This window comes from Podarcis melisellensis (assembly GCF_964234715.1).
Source record: "Podarcis melisellensis genome assembly, chromosome: 1".
Taxonomy (NCBI): Eukaryota; Metazoa; Chordata; class Lepidosauria; order Squamata; family Lacertidae; genus Podarcis; species Podarcis melisellensis.
The window spans coordinates 113,399,184-113,415,925 of record NC_138528.1 but is presented as its reverse complement, the minus strand read 5'-3'; the positions used below and the strand labels follow the sequence as shown (position 1 = coordinate 113,415,925).

The 16,742-nt window shown below is 46.4% G+C and overlaps 1 protein-coding gene across 1 annotated transcript in view; it reads right to left on the bottom strand.

The window, feature by feature from the left end:
- NFE2L2 (NFE2 like bZIP transcription factor 2) overlaps positions 1–16,292 on the bottom strand; it is a 30,763-nt gene extending 14,471 nt beyond the window's left edge. Inside the window, exon 1 of the mRNA XM_081890524.1 lies at positions 16,107–16,292. Within this exon, the coding sequence (XP_081746650.1) occupies positions 16,107–16,127 (21 nt within the window). The 5' untranslated portion in view covers positions 16,128–16,292. The remainder of the gene's footprint in view (positions 1–16,106) is intronic.
- Positions 16,293–16,742: the final 450 nt, after the last annotated feature.

The following is a 16,742-nucleotide window of genomic DNA, read 5'->3' as shown; positions in this document are numbered from 1 at the left end:
CATGTGTCTTTGGGTCTGCAGCTTCGCCGTTCGCCAATACTCTAAGTTCTTGTGATCCGTGCGCACCTGCACTGTGTGCTTGGCTCCTATGAGGAAGTGTCGCCACGCTTTGAAAGCTGCATGAATGGCCAATAGCTCCCTGTCCCATATGGTGTAGTTCTGCTCCGTCTTGCTGAGCTTCCGGGAGTAGAAGGCGCCCGGCCTCCAATTGCCTTGCGGATCCTCCTGCAGAAGGACGGCTCCAACCGCTCTGTCTGACGCGTCGGTTTCTACCCGCATGGGCCTGCCGGGATTCACGTGCAGTAGCTGTTCCTCGGAGGCGAAGAGGCCTTTAAGCTTCCGAAAAGAGCGCTCTGCCTGTTCCGTCCAAGCGAACTTCTTCTTCTTGGAACTGAGGGTGTCCGTGATTGCTGCCGTCTCCTTTGCAAAACCTTTGATGAACTTGCGATAAAAATTGGCAAATCCGATGAATCTCTGGACTTCCTTCCGATTGCGTGGGCTCTTCCAGTCCAACACCGCTTGGACCTTGACTCTGTCCATGGCCAGCCCCTCGTCGGACAGCTTGTAGCCAAGGAAATCCACCTCCGTCACATCAAACTGGCATTTCTCCAACTTGGCGTACAGCCTGTGCTCCCGCAACCTCTGTAGGACCTCCTTTACATCCTTCTCGTGAGCTTCCGGCGATTCCGAGAAAATCAGGATGTCGTCGAGAAAACATACACACTTCTTGTAGAGGAGTCCCGCCAGCACGTGATGCATAAATGCTTGGAAAACGTGGCTGCCATTTTGGAGACCAAACGGCATAACTCTGTATTCATACGTGCCCAGAGGCGTGAACATGGCAGTCTTCCACTCATCGCCCTTCCGAATGCGGATGAGGTTGTACGCTCCACGCAAATCCAACTTGGTGAAGATCTTACCCTTCCTAACGGTCGCTAGGAGGTCGTCAATCTTGGGCATGGGGAAGGCCTTGGGCTTAGTCAGTCTGTTTATGAACCGGTAGTCCACAATGAGTCTTTTTTGGGGCGTGTCTTTCTTCTTCACAAAGAAAACAGGACTGCCTCCCACTGCTTTGGATTCCCGGATGAACCCGCGCTTCAGATTATGCTCTATGAACTCTCTGAGCTCTTGCATCTCGTCCTCAGACATGGAATACAGCTTTGCAGTTGGCAGTTGCGCCCCCGGCACCAGGTCGATCGCACAGTCGTAAGGCCTGTGAGGCGGCAACTTGTCAGCTTCTTTCTCGCAGAAAACCTCCAAGAATCCTTCGTACTTGTGAGGCACTGCCTGCACCATGCCCAGTTGCAGCTGCTGCTCAGCCCCTTCCTCCTGATTGGTTTGGATGCAATGCTGAGCACAATACGATGAGCAGAAGGTGATTTGCCGCTGGTACCACGCTACAGCGGGACTATGCCTCTCCAGCCAACTCATGCCCAACACAATGGGCGTGTCTGACAGGTGGGTGACATTGAAGCTAATGACTTCTCGATGGTTTCCAATCTGCATCACCATGGGAGGCGTCTGCTGCACAACTTGCCCTCCCAGCAATTTCCTGCCGTCCACCGTGACCACGTTCAGAGGCGTCGTTGCAGGCAGGAGCGCTATGCTATGCTGCTTGACAAATTGTATTCCCACAAAATCCGCATTGCTCCCTGAATCAATCGTGATGGGAACTTCCAGGGAGTGTCCATTCGGCAGCTGAAGGGTTGCAGTGAGTTGCACTGCTGGCTTGGGTGGTAAAGGGTCTGTGCGTTGCAAAGGTGCTGGGGACTGTTCTACAGATCCGCCTGGCTGAGCCCCAGTAGCTCCGCTTCCAGCCAGGCACTGTCGTTTCCCTGAGGCTGCTCTCTTTGCACCACTTCCGCTGCCACCGTTGCTAGAGCTGCAGTGTGTTTTTGGAGCCTCTGGGGGCACTCTTTCGCCATATGGTGTGCACTGTCACAGATGTAACATTTCCTGGTCCCTCTAGGAGGCTTCGCCTTCACTGCACCGGAAACAGGGGCTCTGGATGGTGTCTGAGCCCTAGCACCACCAATTTCCATCGGCTCTTCTCCCTGCCTCTCCAAGGGCGAGGGGTGCGTCTGGCTGAAGTCCCTGGGGACAAAAGGGGGGGTTCTCGCTGGTGCACGCGCCTGGGGTCCCTCCCCCTCGTGCCACGGGCGTCCCTCATGTCGTATTCCGATTGCCAAAGCCCTCTGCACTACGTCTTCTAGGGTCTGGGGTCTATCTCCTCTGGCGATCTCATCCTTGACGGGGGGGCTAAGACCTTCCCAGAACAGATCTCTTACTGGTTTACTATCCTTCTCCCAGCCCAACGCAGTTAGTAACGCAAAGAATCTGGAGTGATATTGACGTACAGTGGCTTTGCCTTGCCGCAGTCCGTGCATCTGCCTACGAGCAATATCCACATCCACAGATGACTGGAAACAAGCATCCATCGCTTTAATAAATTCATCAGAATTGCGGCGGGCAGGGCCATCTTCGCGCCACAAATTGCGCAACCAAGCTCTGGCCTCCCCATGCAAAAACGAAATTATGAACCCCACTTTTTCCTCCTCATCCTTAAAATCATGACGAAGCAAATGCAGTGCATACACGACGTCTGCTCTGAAGTTAGGGTAGTTTTGCAGGTTGCCATCAAAGTGCGTAACTAGGGCGCCCCCCCGCCGTCCAAGTGCAACTCCCTCCGATCTGGAACCCGGGACCCCTGCCCCTCTTGCATGCTCCCACCTTGTTCGCAGGTCCTGGCAAGCCTTCTCCAGTTCGTCATTCTTCTTCTGAGATGCAATGACTGCAGCTGTGAGGTCGGTAACCTGCTTCCTCAGCGTAAGCAGGTGTTCCTCCGTGCTCATGGCTGCTCCAGTTGGTGAGCTTTGCAAAAAAAAATTTTTTGCGTTCTTGGGAGGGTACTTACTGTCAGAGCCACCCGTCTGGTCCCAGCTCACAAGAGACCCAAATCCGATCCAGTTTATTTACAAGAAGTCTTTATTGAAGATCATTGCTCCATTTACATTCCATCTTTGTGACTCTACGTCTGTAACGTTAGACCGCTGAAGTACCCTCTGAATCCGTCCCGCCTCTACACCAATTTAAGAGGCTTGTGCTGGACCACCTCTTCCTCTCCTTCCTTTTCCGCAGGGTCTTTCTGCCCCCCTGGGTTCCCCCTCGCCGGGATTCGCCGGAGGCTGAATCCTCTGACGCCTCCGCCCCCCTCCTTCTCGCTTTGGGGCCGGGCTCCTCCCCAGGGCTCTCCTCACTTCCGCGCGCCTCTACATTTGAACTTGGCGCGCGTACGTTGCTTCTGACCTTTCTCTCGACCGCTACACTGCTCCCGGTGCTGCTCTCCACCCCTTCCGGCTGAGCGCCCTGCTCCGATCTCCTTCCCCTGTCTCCTTCTTGCTCTGCTCCCTCTGACACACTGGTAACTCCACCCCCTTCACTCCGTTCCGGCTGAGAAGCCGGCTCCGGTGTCCAACTCCCACTGGGGCTTCTCCCTTCGCTCCCCTGCTCCTCACTTTTTCCCCCTTGGCCTCCCCTTGGTCTGACCAGGGGGGCCCCCTTTTGGGAGTCCTCTGACTCACTGGACAGACTCATGGACGACCTTTGGTCATCGTCATCCTCCTCCTCATCTCTCTGGGATTCTTCCCCCTCGCTCTCTGTCTCCTCCCCCATCTGCTCTTCTCTCCCTGAAACCCTGACAAATGTGCTTAAAACAACTACAGTAGAACCTTGGTTCTCGAACATAATCCGTTCTGGAAGACCATTGTAGTTCTGAAATGTTTGAGAACCAAAAACTCACTTTGGAAGCCTCAATTCAATTGAGAACATTGAAAAACAAGCAGCAGAAGCCGCTCAACTTCCGAGGTGCCTTCGAAAAAAGAAGCATTTGCTTCCAGGTTTTCGGCGTTCGGCTTCCGAAATGTTCGGCTTATGAGATGCTTTAAAACCAAGGTACCACTGTATAAGGTCCGTTCAAGTACAGGTAGGAAACGCAGGCATTTATGCTAGTATCAGGGGTTAGTTTGTCTGAGCGCTCAGGCTTGGGAGCCGTCCTCGGCACCAGCCTGAGCCCAGGAATCTTTGAAACAGCAAGAAATAAACTTGCCCCATGGCATGCACAGAGTGCCTTTGCCTCACCACTGAGTAATCACTACCTCTCCCCCCACACTCACGCTTACAAGACCACAGCTACCTAGGCAAATGATATGGCTTCGCAGCACGCTTAGGAATGAAGCCCTCTCTTTTTCGAAATCAAATGCTGACTGGCATTTGGTGTTTTTACTCATTTACTGATACGCTTTTCCAGAGCCTGTTCCGAGCCACATTGCTAAGCCTAGTCTGGACTTATAAAAGGCAGTTTTAATAAGATAAACATAAATGTTAAACAATTCACATTAAGCAGCCATCTGGACCCCAACGGAAAATTTCATGTTTTAGGTTTACATATCAGCATTTGCCATCTGGGTAGTCAGTTATAGATTTTATGTGAAACTCTCCGTGTGCGTTGTAAAGTTTGGCTATTAACTCTTATTGCGCTTTAGCAAACATATTTGCATCAGGATAAACAAAAGGAGCAAGGCAAGGGCCCCATATTTAGAATTTTATATTAGGTGTATATAACAAAAGCGTTCTGTGGTCCAAATATGTTTTAAATCCCTGCCAGGAGGCCTTAAAAATAAATTAATTATAAAAGATCTTTACAGGAAAGCATGCAATGAAATTTGGGGGCAAAAGGAAAACAGGGTTTTTCAAACTGAGTGCCACCAACTCTCTGGCTCAAACAAGTTTATCTTAATAATAGTGATGATGATGAAGATACACGCTCTACTGCATTGTGACCCTAATGAAACCCAACTGACCAAAGTGGGGCAGAAACAGCTCCTTCAAATTTAAAACAAACATGAAGCAAGCATATTTATCTCATGCCTATGAAGGAAGGCATGTAAGATCTTGAGGTGAGTGGAAGAATCCCTCAGAATCGTATGTCTTAAAACAGCCTCAAAAGCCGATCACATCGTTTACCTCAGAAAGAAGGTAACTGAGCCAAGTCAGAAGGGTTCCTCACTTAAAAAAAAACAAACAGGTCTTGTTTTAGTGGCACCGGATGAGCTGTATGGTTCTGGCAATAAGTGTTGCTGTCACGACCCATGATTTGGACTGTCATTATGCCTCAGTTTTATTTAAGAGTAAAGCCAATAGCTTCTTTCCCCCTTGTTCTCTTTCTAATTCTTTCCCACTTTGCTAGCCAGAACCCAGAGGCATCTGCCCACGCAGCCATTTCGAAACTATCCAAACAAAAGGCTTCAGGGGAAAGGGGTAACTGAAGAATATATGCTTTTATACCATCGTGGGATGAATATTTTAAATTCCACGTGACCTACTTTCCTTATAATAAACAAATTTTTAAAAACTGCCTACGGTTTTCATTCTGCTGCACTTGAACACTATTTTGCTACATCTGCTAGGAAATGGCATATTTTTGGATGCAAACAGACGCCCTCAAGCTTAAAATCAGCGAGTCCGTGCATATCTAACATTTTCTTTATATGCAAAAATGGAAATGGAAGTTTCCCAGCATTCACATCTAAACATTGTGGGAGTCAGAAGCGTACATGCATGCAAGGAACCTATAAACGCAAGTATTCCGGTTTACCTTACATAGTACACGGTCCTTGCCTTTCTCTAAGCGCACCCTACAATTAAAGAGACTGATCTGCAAACCTTCCCACCCAATCTTGCATCAGTTGTGAGTAAAAGCTCAAAACTACAAGGATGAGGAAGGGGCAGCTTTGCTCCTCGATAAAAGTCATTTTGATCGTGTTATTTTATTCATCAAAACAAGTTTATATGGCTGGCTTGGCCCTCGCTATCATATTCCTTGAGTGGTTTTTAGCCCATAATGCTCAATAGGCCTCATTACAAATTATATATGCAATGTTCTCAATTGGAAGTTATGTATCACGACCAGCTCTGGATTACACAACAATTTTGAGCGCTTCAATTTTTTTAAAAAAAGGGGGGGAGCATAAGACACATGCTCCAATGGTTTTAACTCAAGTATTTTCTGAGAATTCAAGAGGCACATAACAAAATTATAACTAGGTGGCTAAGATAATTTTCATCTGGTGGGAATGCTTCCATAAAACATTCATGAAAGAACCTTTCTCACTGAAACACCAGCTTTTTTGAAATGCCATTTTTTAACTGTACCTGGTGTAAGTGTTCCATTAAAAAGCTATCACTCAATTCAGAATAGGAAGCTTGAAAACCTAAACATTTTATCGGAAGAGAATCAGTTCAGTACCCAACTACTGGCATTGTTCCAAGTTGCTGTGTGTTTTATAAAAACAGAGTTTTTGAAGCACCCTTATTTTCTGCTGCTACTGAAGACGACCATCAGCTGTAGCAGGAAAGCCAAAACTTGCTCCTAAATTTTCCGTCACTGTTGGTCTTTCCCTGAAAGACCTTTAACTCACAGGAGCAAAAGGGAGAGGTCAAATCTCTCGAGCTGCAATGAAGAATTGTTTTGCACGGCAATTCTTCCATTTGCCACAATTTTGTACTAAACTGTCGTAACGGTCTGATGCAACGATAACTTCTTTAAACACTTGAGCATGCCAATGGAAAGGTGGGACAATTCAACCAATGTCTACATGCATACATCTCTTCAACCAGCGATACATACATTCTGGGTTACAGTAGCATCACCAGGATGTGGAAAAATATTTAGAAATATTCATTTATGGTGATACAGTTTACCTTTCTAAAAGTAGCATATGATATGTGTGATATTTGGACGGACTGTACTTGGGTGCAATGCTAAACTGTGACAAGTTTGTCATCACATTTGGGTATCACTACACTATAGTTTAGTGTGACATGAATGAGACCAAGGCAAAGCTTGGGCACACTTGAATGATGGGAGTTGTAGTCCATCAGAGGGACCCAAGCTTGCAGAACATTGGTACCGAGGACTGCAAAAGATTGGGGACTTGGTGAAAGTTGGGTGCTCCACCATACGCAAATACGTATCCCACTGGATACAACCCCATGTTCTTTCTCATTTCAGATGTTTGCAATGTCTGTCCTTGGCACAGACAACCCCAGTATTTGCTGTTCAGCCATGGTCTTCCACACGCCCTTATATATGACCCATTTCCTTCCTGCACGCCTTAAAATGAGCTTCTGAAACCTGCAGAGCTAGCCTGGCCAGAGGCAATAAATCAAAGGAAGTGCTTTCTTTACAGGCAATAAGGGGTCGATCATCTCGCCTTTAACTGTATTTAAAACCGCCATTTACTGACTGGGTCCAGACAGCAGCTTCCCATATACCAGAGCGTTCCAAACTTTTCATGTCCGTGACACATTTTTTAGACATGCATCGTTTCACGACACAGTAATTCAGTTTTACTAGCAAACCAGAAGTTACACTAACCCCTTTCCAGCCCCAGGAGGAACACACCTACACACTGCAGCACAACACACTAACATGTCGCAACACACTGTTTGGAAAGCTCTGCCATATACCAATTTACTGCGAGATGTGTTAGTAAGGAAGCAGTATCGAGCTGCACAAGGTTCTTCCACAACAGCCACTTTTAGGGACAGCGATCCGGCAAGACCCCAAGTTCATTTGGACCAGCAACAAATACCTATCGTTCTGCCAGGCGCTGAGGTCCAGCGCCAAGGGCCTTCTAGCAGTTCCCTCACTGCAAGAAGCAAAGCTACAGGGAACCAGGCAGAGGGCCTTCTCGGTGGTGGTGCCCGCCCTGTGGAATGCCCTCCCATCAGATGTCAAAGAGATAAACAACTACCTAACATTTAGAAGACATCTGAAGGCAGCCCTGTTCAGGGAAGTTTTTAATGTGTGACATTTTAATGTATTTTAATCTTTTTGGAAGCTGAGCCGCCCAGAGTGGCTGGGTACAAATAATAATTTATTATTATTATTATTATTATTATTATTATTATTATTATTATTATTAATATTTGCACACACAAACCCCATGTAGCTTGTCAATGTCAAGCATACGGAACAAGCCTGTTCAACACTGAGAAACCCTGGTTTCAGTCAACAAAGCAGATCTGCAGTAACAAAAGAAAGTGTGTTTGAATTAGCTGTCGGTGTTTAAACTAAACAGAGACCCATATCAGAGGTGACTGCGATATGATAGTCCAAATGTGGTGATTTGCGTCAGGTGTTGCCTGAGCATCCTTTGGGTTTCCGGCTTGATTTTTAGCACGTTTTCAAACTTTCTTCCATTTTAGAAAATTGAGATGCTGTAATCGGGCTGTGTATACCCAAGGGTCGAAGTCAGGGCTGTCTTAAGCATATCCGGCGCCGTGGTGCAAAGATCCCTCCGGCGCCCAGAGTTGTTGACCTTTTCCCAAGCCTCTGCGGAGATCGCTCCTCCCACGGAGGCTTGGGAAGGAAGCTGCATGCCCGCCAGCCATATAGTTGATGGGGCACAGCTGGTAGGCGTGCAGGGAAAGGGGAGGCCGCCGGCAAGGCCGCGCAGCTCCCCCACTCGCTGGGGCACCCCTGAGAGGCCAGCGCCCTGGCATGATGCGCCAGTAAGCCCTATAGGAAAGACGGCTCTGATCAAAGTACACTCCAATTGCCTTAAAACTATGAACTGTGTCGGAATGAAATTTCATAACATTATGGATTTTTCTCTATTCTTATACTACACAAGATTCTATTTTCTTCCTTGTAAGCCAATTCAATTGCTTATCTTATTAAAACAATCATGTAATAAAACTATTAAGCTGTGCAGTTCTGTTTTCTCGGCTATCTGGATTCCAAAGTCTGGCTTTCTAGGTCCTGTTAGCAATTTTTTTCTACGTGCAGGCAACGCTTGCCTGATTATTCTCTGCTATAAAACCAGTCAGTTGCATAAACAGTGCAGAAAATGTTTCCAAGAGACTGTTAATCTCGCTGCACTTTTAGTGCTCCTAACTACAATTCAAACATTTCAGTATACTTTCTCGTGCAAAAATGAAAAATTATTATGCAGTCATTCCAAGTTTTCAAAGGGCCTTCTAAACTCAAGAAATAGGCTGCTTTGGGATGGAATGCGATAACTGGGGCCAAAACAAAGTTTAACTAGGCTGTTAATCTGTGGTCTACTTTTTCATTTTGGCTGAAGTGCAAAACACACCTACAGAAGATTAATGTCTAATCAGTGCCAACAGACTGTTGGTCAGGCCTGCATATCACGAAGGTCCTGCATATACACTGCATGGCCATTTTCTTTATGGCAAAGTAGTATCGAGAGGAAGAGTTTTCAAAAAGAGAAGCAGCAATGGTTTCTTTAACCTTTATCTCTCCCCTGCTTCTCCTGCAGGACCACAGACATTGCAAACCCATGTCTGGAACCCAGGGGATAAGAGGGGCAATTGAGAACGGATGGGAGATGGGCAGAAAAACAGGTACAGTGGTACCTCGGGTTAAGGACTTAATTCGTTCCGGAGGTCCGTACTTAACCTGAAACTGTTCTTAACCTGAAGCACCACTTTAGCTAATGGGGCCTCCTGCTGCCGCTGCGCCGCCGGAGCCCGATTTCTGTTCTCATCCTGAAGCAAAGTTCTTAACCTGAGGTAATATTTCTGGGTTAGCGGAGTCTGTAACCTGAAGCGTATGTAACCTGAAGCGTATGTAACCCGAGGTATCACTGTAATCTTTATCCCAAATCATTCTCTGCCCCATATTGCTTTGGGGAAGTTCATCTTGTCTGCTACAGTACTTCAAACTTTGTTCTGAAGGCTGTAATCTCATATATATATATATATATATATATATATATATATATATATATATGCAGGTTTTGGTGTCCTCGGGTGTCTTCCCGTGTAAAAGTTGGGGTGTCTAGGCGACGTTTCGACGAGGTCTCACTCGTCATCTTCAGGCTGGTGCTTTCGGCTTCTTGTTACTGGAAGCCGAAAGCACCAGCCTGAAGATGACGAGTGAGACCTCGTCGAAACGTCGCCTAGACACCCCAACTTTTACACGGGAAGACACCCGAGGACACCAAAACCTGCATTCCTGTACCCGTGAAAATCTACGAAAGCATATATATATATATATATATATATATATATTGAAAACCACCACTCATCCAAAGATCTCAAAGCGGTTCACAGCATAAAAATACAAAGCTGTAACACAAAATAACCCTCATACTATTCTTCCTGGTAACTGAGGTGCCCTATTGAAATCCTTATGCTATATAAAAAAGCAAAAAGAGTTTCCCCACAAGGTCAATATGGGAAATATCCAAAATAGGAAATGCCTAACGAGTGAACAGCAATACTTTATGCTATTATTTTAAAATATGTTGTTGTTTTTAAAAAAAGGAAAAGAAATTAGTTTATTTCCTCATTGCACAAGCTGCTGAAAGAGCTGTATATTTCTGTGTCTTGGGGGAGAAACTTCCTGCAAGGAGAATTGCTGGTAATATTTACAGTTAGACTGTTAGAAGAGGCAAAAATTAACAGCAAAATCAATTCTTTGAAATAAGTCAATTTTAAACAGTTACACCCTTCAGTCTCTTTACCCTTGGTACCCAGTGGATCCTGACTTCAAGAAAAGTCTCATTCCAAAACCGAAGCAGCTGCCTTGAGGGGAAATAAATGATTGCACAACTCCCAACTTCTTTCTGGCTTTCAGAGCACCGAAGTTTGCACGCTATAAAGAACAGAAAGGGCCCTTTTAGGGAAACTATGACAGGCAACTGCCACTTTTCCTTAAGTCCAAAAGGAGAATGCAGACAGTATCCTTCAAAGATATGTAGTTCCATGTTACAAATTACTCACATTTGCAATTTGATCAGGTGTTGTCAAAACCGTAATGAATACGAACACAATTTTTCTAAATCTATTCAAGTATTTCATTTCCTCGGTCAAGATCTCCAAAGCTGCAGTAGGCATGCCATTTCTACATGTGCGGGGGAAAATAATATATATACTCTCTCTTTTTTTGTACAGAGCACCAAATGATCTAATTTAATGTGTTACACCTCCTCCATATAGCACCTTAAACTATTACAAACAAAAGGTTTGAGCTTTCAATCATACCCTGCAACGTCTCTTATTTCCTACACCCCATATTTTACTAGCCTGATTAAGAGCTTTGCTGAAAGAATGCTCATTTCTTTCAGCATTTTTTAGATAGATCAAAAATAGTAATGGTATGATGCCACAGTTGCTTTTGGATTCTGTCTCCCCCCCCCCCCAAAAGGAATAACTTTCTAGGCCAACACTGATACCTGCACTTCTGCTTAGGGATAAAAATTAAGACTGGTTTTGAAATTAGACATGCCTTACCAAGTTTGCTTTTGGCATTATATCAGATTGCCTTATGAGTGTTGGGGACAGGAAACGAAGGGGTAAGATAAAGTAAATGTGACCTGTTCCTCAGGATGAAATCATTTTCCTTATTGCGCCAACAAAACAGGGTTGCAACATTAACACGGCAGTCCTATGTTTCTACTCAGGAGGAGCCACAGTGAGTTCAATGGGACTTACTCCCAGGTAAATAGGTATATGATTGCTCCCTTAATCAGTGAATTGGTTGATTTCAGAACTTTTAATGATCTTCTTTTTTACTAAAAGTAGATTTTTTTAAAAAAATACAAATTTTTACAAAATCTTAAGATGGCTGCTTAAGATTTTAAGCAAAGAGCCATTCTCCCTGCTCTCATATGGCAAATGTTTTCCTGCTACATTGAGCGAGTGCATTACCGAAAAAAATACTTCTTGCTTTACCCATCCACTGACTGAGAGAGGAAAAACCAGGAGGATTAATCAATTAAATCGACTTTAATCAGGTTGCAGTTCTCATCACTGACTTACAACACCATTTCAGATTTGAGTGCTGAGCCAAGGTACTAACTAACTTTCCCAACATCACCCTGCGATAGTAAGGCTTAAAGCTGAATCTCAGAGATAGTGCTGCTGCTGGTGCTACTGAACGTTCTTGTCTTTTTCTCTCCTCCACAGCAGTTGGCATGCATTCATGCTTCCCAAACCTCTGTTATGTATCTCCTTTTGAAACCACTTCTAACAGCACTGTGCCCCCAGCAGCCCAATACCAGATTTTGCGAGGTTAAACTAGTGCGGCAGTAGTTATCCGAAAGCTTACAGAGGTTGTGTTGGCGACGATGATGATGTAGCAAACACGCCATAAAAATAAACATAAAACACACGAACGAAAAACAGATTTCACTTAATTTTGATAAAGCTAGAACGACCAGAAGCAAAGGAGAACAGGACTCCTGAACATTCATCAATATTTTTGTTGCAGCGGCATGCAAAATTGCAACGGGGGAGGGGGGCCTTCAAAGCAAAGTAGCCTGACAAGTTGTTTGCTTGGTGCAGCCACTGCAGAAACACCTTTTCCGAAGTGGCCCCCTTCAGCAGGGAATCATGTACACTGGCCCTTAATCTTTTTTTTCTTTTTCCAAGAGGCACTTGAGAGCAAGTACAGCACAGTACTGACATTTAAGTTTGAACTTAATGGAGATTAAAGGCTGGAGGTGCCCACAGAAAGCCTCACACACCTTTGCCACAGACCCCTTTCTGGAGCCTTCCAAAACCTCAAAAGGACGCTTGTTTTCTTGTAGTTGTGATATCTGCATGCCAGATCCTCCATTCTGCCTAGAGCGCTGACTTCCAGAATGCCTTAAAAAATACTTAGATGGTGATATAGATCCATTTCTGTCTGTACAGTGCCCCAAAGCCACAGAACCCTACACAAGCGTTGCAACCTTTGCACTTGTAGATATGCAGATAATTAACAGTCCTGTAAAATATAAGGCCGAGCCCTGACAGACCAGAAGAAGGTGGGGGAAGAGGGCGATTATGAAAGAGATGTCGAGAGATGCCAAGGGATTTTTTTTTTTTAATGCTCTCGTCTTTCGCCCTCTCCTGCTTGCGGTGCCAATCGAAGGTACATCACCCAGAGCCACGAATATACCATGCCCTGAGCTTCAGGAGTCCACACACAGCAAAACACTTTCATGCCACGGCACCATTTGTTTCCACCCTGGGGAAACAAAAGGACAGTTGCTACTTCGCTGCTCCCGTTTTTTAAAAAGCAAACACAGAACTGGTGCTTCCCAAACATCAAATGTTAGTCTGAAGTTGTCTGGTCCTGGAAACAGTTAAGTTTCAGCAACCATACATTTCAAGCTTTCTTGCACCACTCTATGCAGTCCTGGAGAATGCTGGAACTGTATTTTGTGGAGGGTGATGGGAATTGTAGCTCCGTGAGGTCAACCCCCAGGATTCTTTGGGAGGAATCCGTAACTGTTAAAAAGTGGTGCAAGAGTGCTTTTTAATGTATGGTGTGCATGTGGCCTTAGAAAAAAAACACACACAGTGCAAACCTATACATATCTACTCAGAAGCCAGTCCTACGGAGTTCAATGAGGCTTACTCCCAAGGCCTAGTGATATTATACAAGTCCAAACCTGCCACAACTTTCACTCCGTGAATGAAGAATTATGTAACATCATGCATTGTGTGTATGGAAACCAGGGAGAAGTATGCGTGCACTTTTCCTTTTGTTACTGTCAACATCGAAAATAGAAATAACTTTCCAAGACTTGGGACAGCTTTGAACGTGTGTAAAAAACCCCAAGAAACAACTATTTTTGGTGTGGTGCAGTGCTTGGCAAAATTGCAAGTTTTGTTGCATACGCATCCTTACACTTAAAAGTATGTTGCTTCCTCCCAACAATTCTCAGGAATGGAACTTTCTTGGGGGCTCTGCGGATTGTGGTTCTGTAAACTACAGTTCCCACGATGGTTGAAGTGGGGGTGCTTTGAATTTGTGATGTATATGCAGCCAGTCTGAGGCCTCATCCAGGAATCTATTATCAGCAGAAGTGAAATGGTGGGTTTTAACTAGGGAGATGAGCTTTTCAGAGATGGTACTTGTGCATCCCAGAGGAAAGAGTCACCAACACTTTCCTCATTTTGATGGCAGATTAAGACGTTTTCATTCCCCAAGGCTTTGTGCTGTTAGACTGTATTGCTGTTTGCATGGAACTCTGCTGTTTAAATATTTCTTCTACAATAAGGTGGTTGGGGTTTTTTGAAAAATGTTTCTAGATGACCCTTGTGGTCCCTTCCAACTCTACGATTCCAAACTTAACTTGTTTTTTTGTGATTTTTTGTGCACGCGCGCAATTTTTTTGTTTTATTTGTTGCAAGTGGATTTTGGTATTTTAATAGTTAAGTAGCACTGAAGTACGTTAAATTAATGCCCAAAGCATTTGCTAACGGTTATTTTGAGTACTAGCACTGGTAGCTCTGGTATGGGCTACAATCCCGTAACCAGTGGGCAAGTCCCATAGTGAGGCTTACTTTTGAGTAAACAAGCATAGGATTGTGCTGCTAAGTTAATTCGCCACTGAAAAGCAGCTTACAGCTTCCCTTTTTAGTGGCATGATGTTAAGTCTAAGCATGTTCCTAGAAACTACCAAAAACACACACTTCATGTTTGCACACGTACAATATGGCCAAACACCACACAAAGAACCAGATCCCAAGTTGGGAAGCCATGTTTTAATAGGAAACATCTGAAAACACCACAGCGCACGCCTCCTTCCAGACCCATGTCACCACAGCAAAATAAACAAGTGAGTTGTATTCATCAGTGACAATTTACACATTCCCCTTCCACATTGAAAAAATCTTTATAATTACAGTAGTTATACCTTCAGCAACAGTCCACTTTTAAATGGCTCATGACTGCAGTATCTCAAGGACCCCATCGTCCAGTTCGAATCAACCCGGACCTTGTATTCAGCATCTGAGGCCCTTCTTCATGTACCCCCTCCATGAGAGATCAAAAAGGCAGCAACACAAGAACGGGCCTTTTCTGCATTGGCTCCCCGCTTGCGGAATTCTCGCCCCTGGGAAACCCGCCTGGGTCCTTCATTATATATCTTTAGGTGCCAGGCAAAAACATTCCTCTTCTCCCAGGCCTTTGCCTCATTAAATAATCTATGGTGCTTTAAATTGGAAGGGGGGGCAGGAACGTTTTTTACTAAGGTATATATTTTGGAGAGTTTTATACTGTAAATTCCCTTGTGATCCTCAGATGAAGGGACGTATAGAAATCTTAATAATAAAAAATATAATAATAGACCAGTAAAGCAAGATGAGCGCCACAACCCCAGAGTCGTCCACAACTAGACCTAATGGTCAGGGGTCCCTTTACTTTTAAAGGGGACCAAGATGATCGTGGACACCAGAGTGGGGGGGGGGTTACAGTCAACTCAAGAGATTCCTCCTCCCCTCCCTTCTTCTCCATAGATCTCCTTCAAATAATCTAGGAATCAAAGCTTGCAGCCCAAGCCTCCAAAAGTGTTCTTGTTTTCAAGATTTCAGGACTCAAGCCCTTTCAGAACCCACCATAGCTGTCAACTTTTCCCTTTTCTTATGAGGAAACCTATTTGGAATAAGGGAATTTCTCTTTAAAAAAGGGAAACATTGACGGCTATGGAACCCATCCGGGGTGCGCTAATTCCTAATTCGCAGGGCCCGTGGTGCACACAAACACGCACACGGCCGACGAGAGCAGCACTCTGCACATGCCCAGAAGCACTCGTTTCTTTTTACAAATTTGCACCAGGTGGTGGTCCAGCTTTCGTTTTTTATTTTGGACGGGTCCCAGGCTCAGGGGGAGAAGAAACCAAGCCCCCGGGTGAGTCCCGTGGGTCTTTCCAACTTAAAGCACCCGACTGCCCGCCAGCAGCTGCCCCGGCCTCGCCGTCGGGGATGGCTGCACCCCGCCGGTGAGTCAGCGCGCTCGTGTGCGCTGCGTCACGGAGGACGGGGCGGGCCGGCGCCGAAGCGAAGCCGGCAGCTGGCAGCCGCCCTCGCAAGCGGAGAAGTGGGTGGCGCCGGCTGCCCTCGCCCCGCCCCGCCCCGAGCCGACGGGAGGAGAAGGCGCAACGAGGCCTGGCTCGCCCCTCCCACGCCCCTTAGGGACCTGCGGTGGGGAAGGGGCTGCCCCTTAGGGACCCTCTCCTTGCTCAGCCCGGTGCCGTCGCAAGGAAGGCGCGCGCGGGGAGGGGGGGCGTTGCGGGTCTCACCTGCGGCGCCTCCACCTCCATAGTGCTGAGAAGGAGGTTGGCGCAGCGGGCGGGTTGGGCAGCGCTCGGCTTCTTCCCCGACGGGCTTGCTGGGAAGCTTCTGCTGGCTCGGCCGTCCGCTCCGTCGCGCTTCCCCGCTGTCCCCTTCTCTGCCCGCCCCGCGCTGCCGGGAAAGTCTCCGCCGCCTGTCCTGCTCCGCCCCGCCTTCTCCCGAGCCACTCACGGGCCCCGGGAGGAGCAGGAGGAAGGAGGCGGAGAGGACGGCCCCTTCTGCTCCGTGGAGCGCAGCCAGGCTTGGGGGAAGGCAGGCGGGAGCGCCGGTGGCGAGATAAGCTCAGCAGGCGCGGCGGGAGGAAAACAAACCCCAGTCCGGCCGGTGTCAAGGAGAGGAAAGGTCCTTCTTTGCTCTCCAGTGCCGGATTGACGTATAAGCTAAACATGCTATAGCTTAGGGCCTCGCTCTCTTGGGGGCCCCCAAAAAAATTAAAGGAAGAAAAAAAACTGGATGTAATTTCCAAAATATAAGATAATAAAACCTGCATACAGCAACAGTTTTGTGTTGTGTAGGCTCCTGTGATGTAAGTCATGGGCCCCGCCTGCTAGCCTGCTCCCTAAAATATCACTGGTTTGCTCATT